This window comes from Podarcis melisellensis (genome assembly GCF_964234715.1).
Source record: "Podarcis melisellensis genome assembly, chromosome: 1".
NCBI classification, from domain to species: Eukaryota; Metazoa; Chordata; class Lepidosauria; order Squamata; family Lacertidae; genus Podarcis; species Podarcis melisellensis.
The window spans coordinates 74978653-75000571 of NC_138528.1; the positions used below are offsets into that span (position 1 = coordinate 74978653).

The following is a 21919-nucleotide window of genomic DNA, read 5'->3' on the forward strand; positions in this document are numbered from 1 at the left end:
GATCATGAAAGGACTTTTCTCTCTTCTATTCGTTTCACTTCTCTTGCTTCTCAGGTGAGAGAGGAAGGCGGCCAGCAAGTTACTTTTAAGCTATCTCCTTGGCCTTTGACGCTTTTCTCCTTCCAGACTAAAAATAGTGAGCCTCTTGATCCAACATACTGTGACTGTGGTAAATTGCTTCAATGCACACCTTAGGTGATCAAGGCCTAAAGGACTGGGGCAGTCCACAGAGCATTTGACAATTGGCAAACTCCTTTTTACCCAGCTGGAAAGGATTTCTTGGCACCTGACCAGAAGTGGAAGAGTCCTGAACCTTAATAATCAAAATATGGCCCTACACCAGGGGTTGTGAACTGTCTTCAGTCCACGAGGTTCATTCCCTCAGCAACCTCTTGGGGCCTCTTTACACAGCCAGTGGTGCTGGGGCTAGCCAGTGGAGCCCCCAGCCCCCTCGTGTTTATGAAGCCTCCTAATATCAGTACTGATTGATCATCTTCTTCTTCTTTGGCGATCACTCGTAGCCGAGTAAGATTGTCTTCCATAAACATGGTTTTAACAATGAGTCCATAAGGGACCGTAGAGGCCAATTCTGGATCCACGTGTCCTTTCACAGTGGGGACATTGGTTTCCAGGTGGGAGTTGATCATAGCACACCCTTGATAACAGCCTTTTCCTTTTGCTTGTAGGACAACGGATTGAGCAAAGCTTATCCAGACTTATACATGCTTGGGCTATCTCCAAATGTTTGTGCAGTGCTTGACGCCTATATGCAAGAGCCTGCATCATTTACATATAATTACTGTGCTTTTCAGTTTAGGAATTGCAGTAATTATCACCATCACTGGAATTTCCTATAGTCAACAGCATCTGAATAGACACTATGACAGAGAACTAATACCAATGATGTTTCATAAATGTCTTTGCCCTGTAGATTGACATGTCAAAATTTATGACTTTTCACCTCTGGCCTACAAACCAGTTAAGGTATAAATCCCATTTGTCACAGAGCTATGGTCTTTGGAACAACATTTTTCATGGATCATTTGCCACAGAGTAGTATTTGGTTTCGGTTACTGAACAGCTTAAAAATTAACTGTATGATTTACCTCATGAAGGCAGTAAATTGGAGCTGATTCACCACACCTAAAAAACAGTAGGAGTTATGAAGGTACTGCTTCTGTTACGAAAAGTCTGTGGCTGTTGGTTAACTTTTGATACATACATAAGGAAAGGAAACACAGCTTTCCAAGCACAGCAATAACAGCTTTAAAGCGTGCCGCAATAATATCCACAGTGGGGTCACGGTTTCTCATATGGATTTTATCAGTGTTGTTGCAGCACAAGTCTTTATGCTATAGCCTGCTGATTGCAACCTAGAACATGCCACAAGGATAGCATCATCTGATGACATATACAGAAGTACTGTGTTGAAAATCCATTGGTTGTGTCATTAGACTTCTCTCCAGAGGGCTGTGCCATGACAATAGTCTGAAGTGACCCAGGAACTGTGAACTTAAAGTCACTGGACACAGGATAGTAGTCAGGACTGAAGGGCAAACTAGGTGGTGGGAACAAGGAGAAAACCAGAAGTCATGACAAAACGATAACCAATGATACAGAAACATGCTCCTTAAGTTTGAACAGGAAGCCCTTTATACACCTTTCCTCTGATAAGGATTCATTAGTCAACCTGGATGAGTCAGTTCAGTACAGGAAGGTTCTTCAATGAGAACATTGCCGCCTGCAATTCAGTGGTTCACCACGAGGCTGTCACACACAAATTGCAGCAACTCATGTCACAAACTAGCACTTCCCTCAACTTCTGCTTTTTTAATCCCCTCCCAGATCTCCAATGACCTCTCTTTATACCAGAGCTCTCTTGCTGCCATTGCTCAATATTCTGTAAGTGTGTGTGAGTGTGTTCTGTGAAGTCTTAAGTAGACCATTGTAAGCTGATTAATAGGCCCTCTGCATGAGAATCTCCCCTTTGCCTTTCATTGGGTTAACAGCTCTGATGTCATAAATAGGCCACATCACCTTGGGGTAGGTAGTTTAATGTTACAAATCTAAATGGCTTTCAAAGTGGAAATCCAGGGTTAAGATGTAATGCTTGTTAAATCTAAGAAATATTGGCTATATGCCATGCTTTTAAATGATATTTTGCTACAGTAGTTGAAACCTTTGTCTTGTGTCTGATCCATTTATTAGAAAGCTCTTGGGCATGAGTAGACTGCACCTACTACCTATGGTATGTGATTATCACATTCACGGCTCATAAGTTGCAAATGGCTAATTATTTTCTCTGCTGTCATACTGTGTCTCCACAAGTGAATTTTAAATGAGTTAATTTAAAGTGTTTTCTTGGACGGCTGCTGACACTGACAACTTATTCATTATTGCACCATGCTATGAGCATCTCAGATTTTAATTTTATTATGTATACTTCTAAATAATTGAATTTTGCAGACAATATTGAAAAAATACATTCAAAGTACAATCCCATGCAAGTCCTTGTCTTTGTTTTTAAACTGAAACTCCACACCTTTTTACATGTTCAGCCATAGACTGCCCTGTAGTGGTGAAAACCATGACTTGCAATACCAGCAAAAAAATTAAGAATGTGACTACAACTATCCTTAACTTTCTTTTAAAATTAAAAAAAGAGGAAGTGTAAAAATTCTAGATAGTTATGATGAGGAAAAATCTTCAATATAACTTTCGTGTAGGATGCCCCATGGCATACACGAGGTAAATAAATGACAACAGTAATAGTTTAATATTCATTGATGTTTCACTTTTATTTCAAAAAAGCTATGCCTAACTACTATGGTTTTGTACGGACGTTGAGTGAATCAGCTGATGTTTTGGAACATATACATCCTATTTTAAAAATTAATTTCTGACTCCCAAATGGAAAAGCCCGAAGCTTAGGAAGCTTAGCTTGTAGAAGCTCTATAACCCTTGGGCAGTATCCAGTGCCCAGCCTGACTCTTTTATCCATGCAGGATGCTTTCAGTCAAGCCTTGTGGGTTTTCTATTGGGTACCGTATCCCTATGGCCATTTGTTTATATCACAATGTGGAATGTAATTAATAATATTTTAAAATATTGCCTTGGCATTTCCATTATACTGAGATAAATGTATGTTATGACTTAGACTGAATAGCAGCCAGCAAGATGAATAGCAGTATTTGGGTGAAACTGAACAGCAGCAGAATGAAAACAGTGCTGCCTATGACAGAAATCACTGCCCTCTTATATATCTATTGATGAGACACAAATCACAGGCAGCCAGGCAGTTGGAAATGCAGGGCTGGATTGAGAGGGAATGTTCTAGGGGAAAGCTAGTTATCATCAGCATATAGCTGCTACTGAACTCTTTAAAGGTTCAATGAAGCCACCCAGGGACATTGAAAAGAACAAAAATACCAGGGAACTAAACCCATGGAGCACAAATGGTGTGTGGACAGGCCATTTGTTGTTTTAGAAAATGTATAGATTTTGCCATTTTCTCTTGGCACTCCTAAAGCAAAGCTCCTGCTCACACAAGCTTAGGAAATCCAAGAGTACAGGTGTTTACCAACAAAACTGGATGCGGAGACTTCAGTTTTTAAATGTGCTTTTAATTATTTAAAGAAGAAAAGAAAACGATTCAGAATTCCAAAACATAAAACTTTGTTACACTCAGGGAAAAACGACTTGCACTTTTTTTTTTGTTTAACACAAATAAATAAAGCGATCATAAGGGGAAACAGTCAAAGAGGGCACAGATTTAAGAGGCCCGTGGAAAGTAAGGGCAAGCGCAGAATTATTTGTGAAAAATGAAACCATAGGTTGTCCCTGTATAACTTGTAACCTGTTGATTAGCTCATTATATTCCCATCCTTCTCTTCACTGAACTAATGGCCCTCCTGACACGAGCCACAGCATTCAGTTCATCTTCCTGTTCATCTTCCTGGGAGTCTTGCCTGCTATTTTCTTCTGTGCTCTTCTGGGACTCGTTTGAGGAATGTGAACTGTTGCAGTCAGTGCTGAGGCACTCGCAAGAGTCCACCTGAAGGTATTTGTGTTTCTTGTTCTTCCCGTCAGGGCACACCAGTGTTATTTCCTTTTCGGATACTTTTGACTCCCTGCAGCAAGTGCACTTGTGTTCCATGGAGTTGGCTTCAGAAGAGTATCTGTATTTGTAGCACAAGAAGGTGAAAAAGAGTTACTCTGTGCCACAGATTGAAATTATGAGCAATTTTAGTGGAGGGTGATATTAGGAGAAACTCGTGTTTGCTCAATTCATTTGCTAAATGACAGGATTCCGGTATTTCCACATAATATTGAATCAAGGATGATGCACTTTAAATAATGTGCTGTCTCTAATTATGCCACCATAGCTAGTTGGTTGTTCTGGGTTTTGTTTTTTTAAGATGGAGGATCAAGAGACCAAAGTACCAGACCCTCCAAGTGTCCCTATTTTCCAGGGACGTCCCTGATTTAAAGAAACCATCCCGGTTTCTTATTTGATCCCAGAATGTCCCACTTTTCCCTAGGATGCCCCTATTTTCATTGGATAAATGTTGGAGGGTATGAAGTATTGAAGTCAAATTGGCTCTCACAGTAGAAAATAAGTTTTGAAATTGGTGTAGCATAGCAGCTAAAAGATTGGGGTTGCAGTCCTATACATATTTACCAATTACAGATGGAGGAGAAATTTGATTCAGTGTGCATTTTAAAGCCAAATCTGTCAAATTCACACTTTGTGGAACAACACGTGAACCAAAATATAGCTACTCTTCAAAATACGAATTGATCTGATTTTTTGTGTGCATAAAAGTGAAGATATTAATGAAAACATACAGAAATGCATTATGTTAGGAGAAATTACTTGCAAAAAATCACATTAGTAAATTTGATTACATTACTAAATTTGAATAATTAAACAAATGGGTATAAATGCATTGCAATTTGGCTTTACATACATTGAGGAAGTTCCACAATGTCCTTCACACTGGGCCACAGTGACCATGTCTGTTGAACGGCAACCATCATGAACGATATAGTCCTTCATTTCAGAGAGAGAGCAAGGTAGCACTGGTACTGGGTTATCTTTGGGCTTGCCTGCAGGATAAAATGTTTTAAAAAACCTTTATTCAAATGTTTTCAGGAACATCAAGCTTTTTTGCTCATTTGGACTGAGTCATGAGTAGCACCAAATTACTTGCATGCCATAGTATGTAGCTATTCAAGAAATGTAAAAGTTCAGCCCATATTTAGCCCTAAATGCATTTTGGTAACACAACTGACACAAAAATCCTCTATATGTTTACTCAGAAGTAAGCCCCATTGATTTGAATGGGGTTTACTCCCAGGAAAGTGCAGCCTTGCAGGAGTGCAGCCTGAATGGCTCCTAGCCATGTGGGAGAGGAGGCTAGGGAAGGATGTACTAAGCATCCCCTCACTATGTGCTAGTTTTAAGGTTGGAATCGCCTGCAGGACAAAAGTACCATATTTCAGGAGAGCCCAGATATAAAGCTGAGCATCTAAACCAAAGCAAGATATTAAGAGTGCAGTTACAGTAAAAATATGCAAACCCACTTCTTTTGAATACAGTTTGCAAATCAAAGCAAACTGGCCCGTTTTATTTTTTGTTTGGGTGATACTCAACTAAGTCATACTCAGAGATGACTCATGGCTGTACTCAGAGTATGATAAACACTGTGCTTATTTATTTATCACATAGAGAGATGGCGTAGATATATAATTTATGATACTTACAAGTTTTACAGCAGCCACTGGGCAAATAGGCAATGGTGCCCTAGGAAGAAAAATGTATTATTGAATTGCATATCCAACTAGAACAGCGCAAAACCCTCAACCTGACAATGAAGTAAGGTTCAAGAACCAGTGGGGTGAGACCTTTGGTTTAGAAGTCTATGTGTGTTGAATAGTTTCTTTTTGTTCCCTTTAAAAAAAAATTTAACCTTTAATCCTTAACAGTAGGAACTGTTGACTAAAAAATTTTATTAAGAAAGCAATTTATGCATATAACTGAAGATACACCAGATATTTTCTTTACACTACATCAGATTCAGACGAAGAATGTAGCTACACCTACATTAGTCATGACTTTGATTTCCATGAGAGCTAAGTGCAGCTAACTTGGTCTGGATCCAATTCACGGGGAGTAGAACATGCTTAATGCAGTGAGTAGGTGGCTCTGTGGTCTAAACCACTGAGCCCAGGGCTTGCCGATCGGAAGGTCGGTGGTTCGAAACCCCGCGGCAGGGTGAGCTCCCGTTGTTCGGTCCCAGCTCCTGCCAACCTAGCAGTTCGAAAGTACATCCAAGTGCAAGTAGATAAATAGGTACCACTCCGGTGGGAAGGTAAATGGCGTTTCCGTGCGCTGCTCTGGTTCGCCAGAAGCAGCTTAGATGTGCTGGCCACATGACCCAGAAGCTGTCTGTGGACAAACGCCGGCTCCCTCGGCCTATAGAGCAAGATGAGCACGCAACCCCAGAGTCGTCCATAACTGGACTTAACTGTCAGGGGTCCCTTTACCTTTACCTTACTGCATTTATATGACACTACCAACCATGCAGGATCTTTTCTTTCTTTCACAGCCATCACTTTAAAATGACAGATAAGCCAAGAATTCAACACAAAATCCAACTGTAACAGCTCTTGCTCATAGGGTGGGCTAATCAAATTAAAGGAGTTTTCACAAGATGGAATGTGTATATTCAGTATTTACTCACCGGCTGACATGTTTCCTCGTTAAATGCTGGGCAGCTTATTGAAGAGGTGGAGGAGACCAGCTGCCTATGTATGTTCACACAGCTGTAAATAGTGCAGTTGTCGTGTGGAGCACTCCGTTGCTCACCAGGCTATTCAAGAAAAGAAAACAAATTAAATACTGGCAAAACATCTTCCTGTTTTCTAAATGTGTATTTTCCTATGAAAGCAGAGCAGCCAATGTGGTAGAAGGGCCCATAAGGAAGGTTAAAATATTGGGGTTGGAGGGAACTTGCAATAGAAAGATAAGACTCTTTACCCAAGAATAGTCCCAGTCAGGACTGAGGCCAGTTTTGTGGGAATGAAGGAACAGAAAATAAGTATGTGAGGGAGTGATTAAGGATGGAGTTGCAACTAAATAGGCACTCATTTGTTCACCTGTAGCAAACCATAATCACTCCCTGGTAACTAAGCAAGGAAGCTTTTGTAAACTGTCAGCATCAGATATGTGGAATAAGAAGAATAGGGAGCTAAGGGAAAGAGAGAGAAATTTGAAAAGTGCAAATGCCGGAAAATGTTTTTGTTTTAACTACTAAAACCATATTTGTTTCATTTTATCTGCTTTTAACTGCTTTTGCTTCACTTGTCGATTTATTAATTTTTCACAAAAAAACTTTACAAATTTTAACATAAACCATAAGTTACGTTATCATTGACTTCCCGTCTTCAGCTTCCATGCTGCATAATTCGCCTATACTATTCAATACATCCATTTTGACCTATCCGTCCTAATAATTCCCACTGTTGCTCATATTTCAACTCCTGCTCGTGTTTTCTTCTCACTATAGTAGTTCTTTAAATACTTTTTGTCATTTTGATCTCTATTCTTTGCTGTTAATCTTGCCAGTTCCATGGACTCCATCATTTTCAAGAGCCAATATTTTTCGGATTTTAATTTTATTTGTTTTTATTTTCCTGTTGCTCTCGGTGAAGAACTTTTGCTCGGCGAAGAACTCGGATGCCTGAACTTTTGCTGCCTGTAGCCTGATGCTTTCCATCCAAATGGCATGAAATTTGCAGAATTTTTACTACCCTCTGGGGGGTGGTTGCTTTGCCAAATTTCAGTTTGGACAAAGGATATCCATTGCAGAGGCAGTTAAGAAAGAGGTAGCAATTAACTCCTTGCAACTTTGGGTGGTGATCTTTTGTTTTTGCCTGCCTATAACTTTGCTGTCACACAGCCACTAACATTTGTAGGCAGCGTACTGCTCTCTCAAAGGCACCATCCCTGCCATTGTTCATGCTGATTGGACATGTCAAATTTGAAAAATGATAATTTCAAAATAAAAACGAATGTACCCACAAAACAAATATAAAATAAATGGAAATGCATTTGATTCTTTTTTCATTTGTTTTTAAAACTAATACACATCACTAGGACCTCACACAGATACTTGGGTGCCATAAGGGTATGTGAGATTTATTTATAGATTTCGACGTTTGCAGCCAGTCTCTTTCTCTGAATGCTAGTTGCTTTTTCTCCTGCATCAGAAGTTCAGAATTACAATAAAATCATTACTGTTTGAGGACTCTTTAAAACACAAAACACTTACTCTTAAGATGAAAACATCATTCTCAGGTGTTCGTATAACACAGCTTGTCTGCACACACACCCCACAACATTCACCGTCCTGATGAATAAGAGTATGTCCCTAGGGAGAAAGAGATGCACAATTATGCTATGGGATCTGCAACAAAGCTTTGCCATGTGCGGTGCTCCTGCTCAGGCTTCTTAGTCATCCGACCAACTATACCACTCTTGCATACTCCATCCTATCCTCCCCCTACAAAAAAATCCAATGCCCCACCTACAGATATGTAAAATCCAGCCTATAGATCTACAAAATGACAATGTTTATGGGCCAGTTCAGATAATGACAACTGCTATGGATCCTACATGTGCTGGCGTATATAACCACTTTGAGATGAATAATGGAAGATCAAGGTTTCAAACCACGAAAAGGCTCCCTGCTCCAGAAATTCAGCTTCAGCACATGGAAGAATGTGGGAGCGGTGATGGTGATGTGAGTGAGGGGTTGGGGCCAGGGAGGGCACACCTCTGCTCTCCCCCCCCCCCTCACCTCATGTGATGGAGGGCAAATACCTGGGAAGGGCTACCACTTTTTTGAAATGTTATTTTTATTGAAACTTTTCAGCATAGAAAGCAAAAGAAACAGATGAATCTAAATGGAAATGAAAAAGGGAAATAACTTTAAAGTGGGGGTGGGGAGAGAAAGAGAGGAAAAAGTAAAAGAATACAAAAGAAATACGAAGCCCTCTGTCAGAGGTAGATCTTAACCCTTGCCTCACACAAAAGGGTATGGAAGGGAAGCCTATCCCTGAACATGTTAACTCACACCAACTTCAACAGGTATGTACAAAGAAGTTGTATAAAGGAGGCCTGAGTCATCTTGATCACTTAAGGACACCATTGTTCCATAAACCTTTATATTTATATTTATTTATTTTAAAATGTATATGCTGCTTTTCATCATGTAGTCTCAAGGTGGCCTACAACAATGAAGCATATAATATATATAACTTAAAATTTAAAACATACAATAGACGCAAGGGCAGCCTCGCATAGAGTGTGTTACAATAATTCAATCTTGGGATTTACCAACGCACGGACTACAGTCGGTAAGTTATACCTATCCAGTTGCATACCAGCAGAAGCTTGATAAAAGGCACTCCTAGCCATACAGGCCACCTGAGTGGCAATGATGGTTCAAGGAATACCCCTAAACTATGTATCTGCTTCTTCAGAGGGAGTCTTAGCCCATCCAGGACAGGCAACTGGTCTATCTCCTGGATCTGAGAACCACCCTACCCACAAGACCTCTGTCTTCCCAGGGCTGACCCTCATCCAGTCTACCACTGCATCCAGGTACTTGGTCCTGGTCTTTCACAGCTTCTCCTGAATAAAATATAATGGAGAAATAGAGCTGGGTATCCTCAGCGTCTAGATGACACCTTGCCACAAAACTCCCAATGACTACTTCTAATGGTTTCATATAGATGTTAAATAGCACTGGGGGCCAAAGAGTGCTCTGTGGGAATGTCATGGGCCCAAGGAGCAGTCTCCCTGTGCCACTTTCTAGATACAACCCTAAAAGTAAGAATGGAACCACTGTAAAACAGTGCCCCCAAAGACCGGATCCAGCAAGATAACATGGTCAATGGTATCAGAAGCTGCTGAGAGTTCAAGCAAGAGCAGCAGGGTTGCACTTACCCATCTCTTTCCTATCAGGGCAACCAAGGCTGATTCAGTCCCAAGCCCAGAATGAACTAGATCTAGGTAATAATAATCATAGAAACTAGTTTTCAGATTTGTTCTTAAAGTGGATGGTGCTTACTTGGTCACACGTCGTTGGGCATGGGATGTAGCTGCAACTGATCAAATTCAGCGAAGTACTGTTGTCTTTTTCCTCTGTGCAGACACATTTCTGGCACTTATCTCCTAAGATCTGAGAGCCAGGCTGGAATAGGGGAGCAAGAGATAAACTATAAGCAAAGCAAAGCATGAAACAGACCTGTTTATATTACTTTAGTACAAAATGACTACCAAAAAAATTATAATGGAATAATATGAGAATGACCCAGTGGCAATAGTTGGTTTAGATTTAATTTTAATTTAATTTAATTTAATTTTAACTTGTTTCCACCTCTTGCTAATTCCCTCTTGAATATCTATCCTTGCTCAATTCACACTCTTGTTCATTTGATCGTTACCAGCAAAGTGTGGGGGGTGCAGATGGGTGTGGATCAGCAGCACTGACCTCCCAGTGGTAGAGGCACTTCATTCTCCCGGATGCAGATGAGGCAGTGAGAGAAAATGGCATGTCTGGGGGAGGTCTGGGTTTGGCGACATCCATGTTCCACAAATACATGAGGACATGAAGCACCACTGCTACCAACCCGGAGTCCCACTTCAATCTCACCAGCCCCTCATCTTGCCCTATTCTGTGAACAGCGGTGCTGCCAGTGGAAGGCTACTTCTGCTGTTCCACCCACTTCATACACTGCTACTGATTTCACAGTACAGTCCCACCTTGGTTGCCAAACAGAATCCATTCTGGAAGTCCATTCAACTTCCGAAAATGTTCGACAACCAAGGCGCAGCTCCTGATTGGCTGCAGGAGCTTCCTGCACTCAATTGGAAGCTGCGGAAGCCGCGTTGGGCGTTCAGGTTCCAAAGAACATTCGCAAACCAGAACACCCACTTCCAGGTTTGTGGCATTTGGGAGCCAAAATGTTCGAGTCGCAAGGCGTTCAGGATCCAAAGTATGACTGTATAATCCTATGCTACTGTCTACTCAGAAGAAAGTCCCACTCTGTTCAATGGGGCTAGTTCCTTGTAACTGCAGCCTAAGGCAGCCATATTTTCCTGTGAGCAAACCCTGTTGAACTCAAGTCTGACTTACTCTTGAGTAGATGTATATAGAAATGTGTTATTAAGTGTTTTGGAATGATGTCCTTTTTTTAGAAAATTGGATGTGCAACTGGGCTCCAAAAATGGACAAATAGACAAATCACTTCATGAAACTTCTGTTAGCAGAGCAAGGAAGAAAAGGAAATCTTACCGTGTATTCATTACCGTTAGCCACACAAACGTTTTTGGGCTCTACAAAAAAAAAAAAAAAAGGCAACATGTAAAATATTCTATATTAAGCCACTGGATATTTTTTTTTAATGTACTCACTGTTATATAGCTCCCCACCATGCTTCCTTCACCAGCAGGGATGGCAAGCATGTGGCTCTCCAGATGTTGTTGGACTACAACTCCCATCAGCCCCAAGCCAGCACAGCCAGTGGTCAGGGATGGTAGGAGCTGTGGTCCTGCGACCTCTGGAGGGCACCAGGTTGGCTACTGCTTCATTAGACTGTAAGCTAAGGATACAACTGGGAAGCAAATTCCACTGACAACAGCCAGATTCACTTCTAAGTACGCTTAGGACCAGAATGCGATGTGTCAGGCTTATCCTTTCATAATTTGTTAAAACAGACTTACCACATCGGTGATCAGGACAGCAGTGGCCTTCAGGAACTTCAGAAACTAACTCATACCCTGGCTGACATCTAGGAGGCTCTGTTGTGCAGTCAGTGGCATTGCATACTGTAAAGAAGAAAGGGCAAAATGATATTGCAGAAGCATGGGGAAATTCCTTAAACTGGGTTCAGCCAGGAGTACTGAACAGTGAATTAACCAGGCATCTTGCAAATTAATATTGAACAGTGAAGTAATCATGCATTGTGCAACAGGAGTTCTCCCATAGTTGGGGAAACTGTAGAATCATAGAATCATAGAATCATAGAGTTGGAAGAGACCACAAGGGCCATCGAGTCCAACCCCCTGCCAAGCAGGAAACACCATCAGAGCACTCCTGACATATGGTTGTCAAGCCTCTGCTTAAAGACCTCCAAAGAAGGAGACTCCACCACACTCCTTGGCAGCAAATTCCACTGTCCACTGTGTATTGAAAGCATTTATTCAGTTCTTAGTTTTCTGGCTAGTGGGGCCAATCCACCACTTCCATTGTTGTGCCTTCACTTGTACTGAGCTCCCTGCTGCTTCGCTCCTTCTCCCACCTGTAAGGAGCAGTAACCACGAGGCATTGCAAAGCCAGGTGAGCAACGCTGCCCTTCCCTGCCCTGCCCACACCACCAACTGCTACTGCTAGAACATGCTTGTTGGCTTTTTTTTTTTCAAAAAACAAAATAGCATAATAACAACTAATCACCAAAACAGACCAGTGAACTTACAGGGACTTTCTAGTCTGTTGTACCTCTGCTGTCTGAAAATTGCTAGCACTAGGAAGTGAACCTATAGCCCTATACACATCATGGGCTGTATTAAACCTTTTGTGCTAAGGCAATGATTAGCAGTAGCCGATTTCCCCTTTCTCCTCTCCCTGTGCATGTCCCATATCATCCCCAAAGCTGTTCCAAAAACCTTGGAGAAGCTCCAGGGCAATTTTAGGGGGCACACAAGGGACAGGAAGGGGGTGAACACTCTGGTGCACAAGGAGGAATCCTTGCAAAGACGGAACCTTGACCTTAGCACTATGCTGAATGCAACCTCATGTATTTGCTCTACCATTGACCATTGGTTGCTCCAAAGCAGGTATTTGAATTGCAAAGGGCTACCAAGATGGACTTACCACAAGTGGTTTTAGAGCAGCATTTGTTATCAGGGTTGACTTCAGTGATCGTGTAGAATCCGTCTCCTTCACAGTTGGCATCATCATCTGATGGACATTTGAGGGGCTCACAGGTAATACCGCTGCCTCCTTCCAGGCAACTGCACTTCTTGCAGTCAAACTCGAACACCTCCCCAAACTATCATTCAGGAAAGGTAAAACACATGAAGTTTGTGCATGTCTACAGGGTACAAACTGTAATAAAAAAATTCTGTCCATGAGGTTTGTGGAATGTCTGCTTTAACTTCTTCTGGGCAGCACCCTCTGGGTGAATGCCTTCTCCTGACAGAAGCAGTGGGGAACCTTCAGTCTGTGCACCTAATTAGACCTGCCATGAGGCCATTGGGGTATAAACACACCCACCTGTTCATCACTTGACATCATAGCTGTAGCACCAAAGTCAAAAGGAAGAATTGGGTAACTCTAAGAGCACTCCCATTTCTTTCTTTTCAGCCATGGCTTGAGGTGCAAATAAAGGATCTTCCTTACAAGTCCTGGCTTGAAATAGGCACTTTTAAAATTTGGCACCTTTTTTTGTTCAGCAACAGAAAAGGGAACCAAAATCAAGGAGCATCTGTTATAAGCTGTGGCTGCAAATAAAGATCATTTCTTTGCACTTCCAGTCATGGGTGCAGAGGACAAACCTTCCCTTGCATCTGTGGCTTGAAGGTTAAATTGTCTGATGTCATATAACATCAAGTGAAAATCAAGCTGTTTTATTTATGGTTATTCTGGTTTGCTTTGTTTTTGCTTGTGTTTTGTTGTTGTTGTTGTTGTTTTTGCTACAATCCATTCTAGTATTGTTACCAAGGATGGGCAGGCTATGAACTTTTAAAATAACTAAATAACTGACATATATTTTGGAAAATAGCAGAAGGGAGCTAATTTTGGTAGGTCATTTTATTACAGTCCTAATTCTGCCACATTCCAAAAACTGTGTATCATGATGGATCCCTTGATGAGATTATCTCCAAATAGTTGAAAGTGCAATAGAAAACAAAGTTGTTGTGATTTTGCACTTCCTTTCCCCAAAGTAAAGCAAACTTTCAACTGAATACTTACAATTCAGCAAAAAAAGGAACACAAAACAAACAGACTTGCATCTTACCTTCCTTGGTATATTATCTGGCCCAACACATCCTGTAAGCAGAATAAAGAAAACATCCATTACTAATAAGTTCATTAGGTCAGAGTTTTCAACCTTTTTGAGTCCATGTCTCCCTTGACCAACTACATTCTTTCTGTGGCACCCCTATGGGGCTCAGGAGCCCAGTTACGTCATCCCTTGCCTACAGAGCTGGCAGCCTCTTATGCTTTTTCTAATATCCTCCCTTGTGGAGTGTTCCCTCAGCCTCCTCTACTCTCCCTTCCCCTTGGGAGTCCTCTGGTCTCTGAGCTGCCCCCTCCCCGCTCCAAAGAGAGTTGCCTCCTCACACTGCTCCACAACCCCTGGCCAGCACCAGAGGCACCATTTGCCTGGGGAGCTTGTAGCCAGGGCTGCTGCAACAAACAGCCGCAGAAGCCTCTGAGAGGCAGAGACACAATAGGACATCAGAGGAGGGAGGGAAGGAAAGAGGGCCAGAGGCCAACACAATGGTGGTGGGAAGGAGGAATATGCGGACAAAGAAGTGCCAAATCCTGAGGCCTGTTTCCTTTTGTGCCAGCCAGGGCAGAAGAAGTGGCAAGGGCATGGGGGTGGGGTGAAATGAAATGCACCAGCTATACGGTTGGTGTACCTTTCTTTCCCAGCATACAGGGGAAAGGGGAGAGTTTTGGATCCTCCCCCATCACACCCATAACATGCCTGTTTTCCCCTCCTATGCCAATCAGCAAAAGAGGGACATCTGTAGAGGTTTCTACAGCTGCAGTGAGGAGGCTCAGACCTCCTTCTCCACCCATGGATTTTACTCTCCACCCACAGAGAAGGAGATACACAAAATCCTATGGCCCATGCAATACCCTTCCAGGAGTCATAGAATTGTAGCCTAAATTCCTGGGGGAAAGAAGAATCAGAATGAAAACTCACCACAGGTTTTCACACAAACATCCACACCAGCATCATAAAGTGTTGTCCCTTCAGGGCAGAAGCAGCCTTCAATTTGTTGGGTTTGGTTGACTCCTATTAAGCTACAATAGATAAACAGTTCAAAAAGTCAAGATTCTTCTCATACAGCATAACAGAAATTTATAGTTTAAGCCAATGACATTTCAAATGATAAATCTATGACATATCTATCTATATCCCTTTATCTGTAGATATACAGGTATATAGCTGAAGCCACAACTTTCTGATGTACGAGTGGAGAAAATAACTGTTCTGATTTTGGGGATGTTCTGGATTATTGTGTCAATATTGCACTGTATTCTAGACACCACATGTGGATGTCATATATTTATTTGTGTTGCGCGATGGAAACAACATATATTTATAGGGGTCTGTGCAAGGATGACAGGGTGGGCTCAGGGGAAGTAGGCAGAGAATTCCACTGTCTTTCAGGTAACAAAAAAATCATACATAATCCAGCCAGTTACTGGAGTTTGTGGAGTTACTGCAGATTAACTCAGGTAAGGACAGAGTTGCATGCCTTGCACCATCTCTTATGCATGAAATAATCCAGAGCAACAAAAGACCATGGTTAATGGGTATATGAACACAATGCATTCCAAGAGAGGTCCTTTGCACATTGACCTGAGAGTCACCAAATGCTGAGTAAATATGTCGTGAAGAACTGGTTAGTGTTTGCCCACATCCAAATGTAGACTGTATTCTCATACAGTGAGATAGTATTTGAACAGGTCTGATTCATGTGAGCTTCCTACTGAAATGGAGAGTGAAGTATCAAACAAATTGGGAGTAAGGTTGTAGAACTGTATGCATATTGCAGCACCTACATCACACGTATGGCATATATGGCTTGGGTGCTCCCTGTACCACCCTTGCCAAGTGTATGTGTGAGCTGCACACTGATTGGCATGCACTATGAGTGTGGAATTTCTAGGCCAGACAGTGATGTTTGGAGGATTTGAAGGTGTTGTGGACTACGAAACCAAGGATAGGAACTTTACTTCATTATATACAATACACATATATTATACTAAGTAACAGTACCAAAGAGCTCATCACATCAGTTCATGCAGACAGACGGTACTGAGATTGGGCTGGTGGGAAAGTAATTACCCTGATTTGCAAGTCTCCTCTTGAGCAGGACCACATGCTTTGTAAACTCTGTTAGATGGGCAGCTGACACCTAGAATTTTTTTTAAAAGGGAAAAATTAATGAAGCAGAAGGATCAGCAATATTAACCATGATGGTTTTTTCCTGAAAGATAACAGCCTATTTTAACTCTATGCATTTCTAAACCAAGAACAAAAAAACAAAGGGAGGATATGGGCTCTCCCAACAAACAAAGCAGTGAGGAACACAGAAGGTGGGATAAACTGATTGGTGTAGACTTTCTCATCTCTGTGCCTTCTTCTCTCTTATTGGTCAGTGATAGTATCTAATGGTGCCTTCCTTATCTGGGCACACTCAATAACCTAAGTAACATAGGCTACTTGCATGCGGAGAAAACATAGTTGTCCATCCTGGCACAGCCCACCATAAGGTGCCATCATGAACTGGCAACAAAAAGAAGAGAGAGGGTGGAGAATAACCCATGGTGGCCTATCTCCATCCTTCCCGCTCATTCACCAGCTACTCGTTGGGTGCTAGCTTCCTACTTGCTTTTGCCCGGGGAATTTTAAGCTCAATGAAATAAAATCTCTGTGTAAGGGATAGCACTTTTAAACTGTTGGATAACTGTTTTTAAACAAAAACATCAAAAAGAAAAATATATTTTCAGAGTTGCATTTTCTATTAGAATCGGAGATATCCAACTATTAGCAGGGTTCATAAAAGGATTTCAGTAAGCTGTTGGAAAACTGTATCTGCGACTAGATCTAAAAAATAACTTAAATAACAGAATGCATGTGTGCAAATGTTTGGATGCATTCATGTGAATTCATGCCCTACAGAAGCTATGGAGAACCATGGGCTGTACAGTCCACACAGGGAATCAGATGGGCAAAATCCTATACATCATCCCTTCACTTCACCTACAGTGTGGTTCTTGAGTTAAGACACTCATGGGAGAGTGCTAATGGGCTTTTGTGAAGGCATACCTAGTAATTCTACAACAGGGATGGGGAACTTGTGGCTCTGCAGATGCTGCTATACTATAACATCCATAATCCTGATCAGTGCCTATGCTGGCTGGGGCTAATGAGAATTAATAGTCTAACAAAATCTGGAGAGCGACAGGTTCTCCATCTCAGCTCTACAGTTGTCCCAAATAATTCCAGATGAATTTAAGAAATATGCACTTACTACATGTGCCATTGGTAAGCCCTCTCCAATCAATGCAGACACCTTGGTCTGCACAGGTAAATGCATAGATCTGAAGACTTGCACATTCCATGCCACGGTTGGGAATCCTGCAGTTATCAAACACGCAGGCTGCATAGTAGTTTTCATAATCAACAGCATCATGACACTTCTTGAATTCACTAGATGCAGGAAGAATAAAAACAGTATTAGGTACTGATGATCCATGCTTCTCTCATCAAGGAACCTGTTCATTCTACAAATGCATCATTACACACACACACACACACACACACACACACACACACTTTTACTTATGTATGCATTTATAATCAACATCATAAAAGTATAACAAGGTGCTATATAAAATATCAAAAATAAAACCAACAACAGGGTCCATAGAAAACAAAATTAGAAAAATCAATCTGGGTAGAAAGAGAAAATTTATCTTGCAAAGGCAATTTTTTAAAAAGATGTCTGAAATAAGGGAGGGATGGTTCCTGCGAAACCTCTGCTGGTAGGGACTTCCACAGTGCAGGACCTGCCACACTAAAGGCTCAGCCCTGAGTGAAGGCCAACCAAACCCCAGGGGCTTGATGAACCACCAGAAGTACCCTATCAGAGGATATCATTGGCCAATGTAGAGCATAATGAATCAGAAGATTTGTAAGAAATATATAATAGACCAGGAGTACATTCTCTATGGGCAAATAGAATGCAAATTGTCATTTGTCAACACTATGATTAGAGAGGGCAGGGAGCTTCAGTGTAATGAAGGGGATGCAGGGGTGCATTTGTGGGAAACAAATCCATTATAAAGATAAAACACTGTAAAGTACTTTCAGCACAAAAAAAGAATTAAAAAAGAATAAAAGTGCTCAAAATGTTTTGTTTTGTTTTGTTTTGTTTTAAAAAAGAAGCATATCAGAATCCAAAAGTTGTACTTGTGCAACTGGATTAAAAACAGGAAAACTACCATTAGTTTTGGGTGACTCCATTACCCCAGAAAAATCCATGCAGATATAGGATGAATTTCTAAAACAAAATCACTCTGAAGAGCAGGCAAGTGTAAGAAAGAAAGAAAGAAAGAAAGAAAGAAGCCAAACTTTTAAGCAATGAAGACCAAACACCAAACTAAACAGATACAAATCCCAAAGTGAAAATTGGTAAGAGCACATTTACCCCTCAAGTAAAAGTTTACAGAGCGGAGATGGTTCGCAGAGCGGGCGGGTTGTTGGTTCCTGAATCGGGGGCAATCGGGGGCAATGGGGTTTGGAGTCATCAGTAATAAACCAGTCATCTGCCATTTGTACACAGTTTTCTGCAAGTTCTCCATTGCGCAGCCGACAGTCGTCTGCTGTATTATTGGTGCATGTACCTAAAATTGACATAAAGCAAAGGAGTTCAGGCAGCTGTACATCATTTGGTTTCCATTATGTTACTAATTATTATTTTTATCAATACTAATAATACAAGGTCTGAAGATGAATTCACAGAACTTATAGCACATAACTTTCTAAGTATCATTAGGTGTGTGTTTTTGAAAATAATTTCCATTAATAGTAAAAAGCTGCTTGCACACAATATATTACTATTACTGTTTAAATTACTTTTGTTAATGTTTTCCCATAATGGTTCACCTTTATATTTCTGATATTGTTCTTATTATTTGCTTTTCAGTGTATCATTTTAGAAGAAAAAATAAAATAATCCTTACCACACTGGCCCTGGGTGTTGTTGCCAAATAGTTCATAGGGCATCCGAATAGTGAAAGATACGCCGTTGAAGGTTATATTTATCCTCGATTCAGGAATTACCACCATGTAATTCATACCTAACTGATGAATTTTCACTCCATATTTTTGGTAAGGTAAATTCACAACATTCCCATTTACAAGTACCTAATATCCAAAGGGTGGGAAAGGATGGAAAATAGTTAGAATAAAAAAATTTATCTTTTCAAACAGCATTTTTAAATGCAGGACTATGGCATACCAGAGAAAAGGAACAAGGAATTGTTTTAGTCAATTTGCTGGTTGGCTTTTAAGCATATAAATCTATATCTGTCTGTCTGTCTGTCTGTCTGTCTGTCTGTCTGTCTACCTATCATCTATCTATCTATTGGATGAAATCTAACATTGTGTGGGTGGACTTCGCTTGCACAATAGGACATTTCTTTCCCTTGGGTCCCTTCCAACTCTATGATTCTATTATTCTCTCCTCCCCATAGCCTCTTCAAAACTCCCCTCCTGATGGATAGGCCATTTTGCTGACAAATAGGCACAACTGGATCCTAGGCTGTGTTAAGAAGCCAAATCACTTATTGCTGTCAAAGTGTTAACTCAACCCAAAGTAGCATGTAACAGTTTATAGTTTAAAACTTTACACAATGTCATCAAAAATGAGTCAAGGGAGATAGAGTACAAACTAATTTTCAAATCTGTTATTAATCATCTAGTTAACAGAGTGTAGCTTTAAATCATAAAAGGCATTTGACTCATACCTCTATTTTGATAGGAACAGATGAGAGAGTGTGTATGCGTATATCCTGAGTCTCATGCTTTATAATGAGAGTACGTGGACAGGACACTGGTTCCCTTGGGTCACAGTGATAGTTATCAATGTACACTCCAAAGTTGTCGATGGTTTTTACAATCTCTTCCACCAGGGTGTAGGTACAGTTGCCTTGGTAACTGTAGTAGAGGCCATCAAAGGTCTTATAATGTGGGTCTCCCCAGCCGGTGCAGTAGCCTTTAGAGAGACAATAAAATTAATTGGTTGGTTTTTGTTTGGCAGCGCACAGAGAAATATGAATAACATTTTGTTTCAGGAAGGGGGAAGAGAGCCTAATGGCTCTTGCACTGAGAAAATCTAGATGGAGTTTGTCACAGAAACTGTGACATTGAGTAAGAGACTGTCAGCCCCACTAGCAGCACTAGTGGCTCAAGAAACTAGAATCTCCTTCTTGTGAGGTATACAATAACATCAAAACACAGGATGGCAAAGAAGCAATTTGTTTTAGATCTCCATTTGTATTATCAGGCATTAAGTGCTCATTAGCAAAACATATATTTTTGATATTAGGGGCATGGCTTCCAGGTGCCACTCCACCCTTCTCCTCTACCAACCCCCATTCCTTCTCCTCTTGCGCCTCATCCTCACTTACTGTAACACAAAACATATTTTTTCTTTAACACCACTGGCACTGCTACTGCCACTAAGAGGAGGATGGGAGCAGGGTGGCACATTGAGGAGAATGGGGGTGGGTGGCAGCGCAAACCCCTTGTGCAGGACCTACTTAAAAGTGAAATTCTAAAAATAAGATACAAATCTTCAAGCTTTTCTGGAAGCTGTCTTTTTAGACCTGGAAGCCATGCCTCACATTGATTATTTTGTTACTGTGTGTGATAAGGGAAGAGCATTTCTTGCATATGTTTGCAGGTTCCTTTCAATCCTTGCACCGAAAAGGGTTCAGAAGGAGAGCCATGAGTAGAAACTCCCTCACTCTATGTTCAAACATACGAAAGATACAAAATAACTAATTGCAGCTCTACACTGATACAGGTATTCAAAGGGGAAACAAAAAGTTATATGATGCACTTATACTGCCATACATCCTGAATTTCCAGGACACGTCCTGGAATTCACCTCCGAAAATGGCATCTTGGATTATTTTCAGTAATCAGGCAAATGTCCTGGAAAACTGGCAACAGGGGCTAAATTGTGCCAAAAATGCCTGAGAAAGCTCCAAAGCTCAAAAATTATTGCAGTTTTTACTTGAAAAAGCTCAACAAATTTGAAATATGGCAGCCCTAAACTACACCTTTCCCCCTGTGCATATGGATCCACTGAGAGAACACCTAACAGGTTTCCACTACAAACTCACAGTCACATTCCCAGTGCCAGCAGCATTTGTTCTCATCCATCACACGGACAGGAGCAAGCCCATTGGAACATGTGGGCTCAGGCGGTGGTTCACACTTTATGGGTTTTAAAATCCAATCCTCATTTGAAATGCAAAAGGCCTGGACACAGTCACAAATCCACATAGATTCTCCAGGCTGTATTTGAGAAGACAGAAAATAAATGACAGTTTAAATAGAACAACATTCATAGCCAAATATACTTTATATATAAAGGGATCAGAAGAGTAACCAACCATTTCCTAGTCCAGTGTTTCCCAACCCTTTTTGGGCAAAGGCACACTTGTTTCATGAAAAAAATCTCGAGGCACACCACCATTAGAAAATGTTTAAAAAATTAACTCTGTGCCTATATTGACTATATATAAAGTAACTCTCTTTAATAGGAATCAAATAAACACAAAGAAAGTATTTTATAATTACTTTATTATGAAATAGTAAGTAAACAGAAATATGAAAAATTATAAAATACTTTATTCAGTGCGCCTTTTGTCCCTCTCCTCGAAATGCTCCAACTCAATGTTCCTCCGCGGGCTGGCCATTGGAGAGCCGTGTCGCCCACACCGCAGCCCAATACAATATGAACCCTCCCCTCGCAAGCGGCAACCCCTCCACACTCCCCACCTTAAGCCTCCACACGCGCCCTGCC

The 21919-nt window shown here is 41.1% G+C and overlaps 1 protein-coding gene across 1 annotated transcript in view; it reads right to left on the minus strand.

Moving 5' to 3' along the window:
- Positions 1-3847: 3847 nt before the first annotated feature.
- MUC2 (mucin 2, oligomeric mucus/gel-forming) overlaps positions 3848-21919 on the minus strand; it is a 62900-nt gene continuing 44828 nt past the window's right edge. The window contains exons 36-52 of the mRNA XM_081886299.1: positions 21234-21408; positions 19851-20098; positions 19065-19248; positions 18530-18725; positions 17351-17529; positions 16162-16231; positions 15010-15110; positions 14092-14123; positions 12945-13122; positions 11795-11899; positions 11367-11407; positions 10140-10262; positions 8337-8435; positions 6747-6875; positions 5767-5806; positions 4971-5109; positions 3848-4178 (exon numbers count right to left, since the gene is read on the minus strand). Coding sequence (XP_081742425.1) covers positions 3872-4178; positions 4971-5109; positions 5767-5806; positions 6747-6875; positions 8337-8435; positions 10140-10262; positions 11367-11407; positions 11795-11899; positions 12945-13122; positions 14092-14123; positions 15010-15110; positions 16162-16231; positions 17351-17529; positions 18530-18725; positions 19065-19248; positions 19851-20098; positions 21234-21408 — 2346 coding nt within the window. The 3' untranslated portion in view covers positions 3848-3871. The remainder of the gene's footprint in view (positions 4179-4970; positions 5110-5766; positions 5807-6746; positions 6876-8336; positions 8436-10139; positions 10263-11366; positions 11408-11794; positions 11900-12944; positions 13123-14091; positions 14124-15009; positions 15111-16161; positions 16232-17350; positions 17530-18529; positions 18726-19064; positions 19249-19850; positions 20099-21233; positions 21409-21919) is intronic.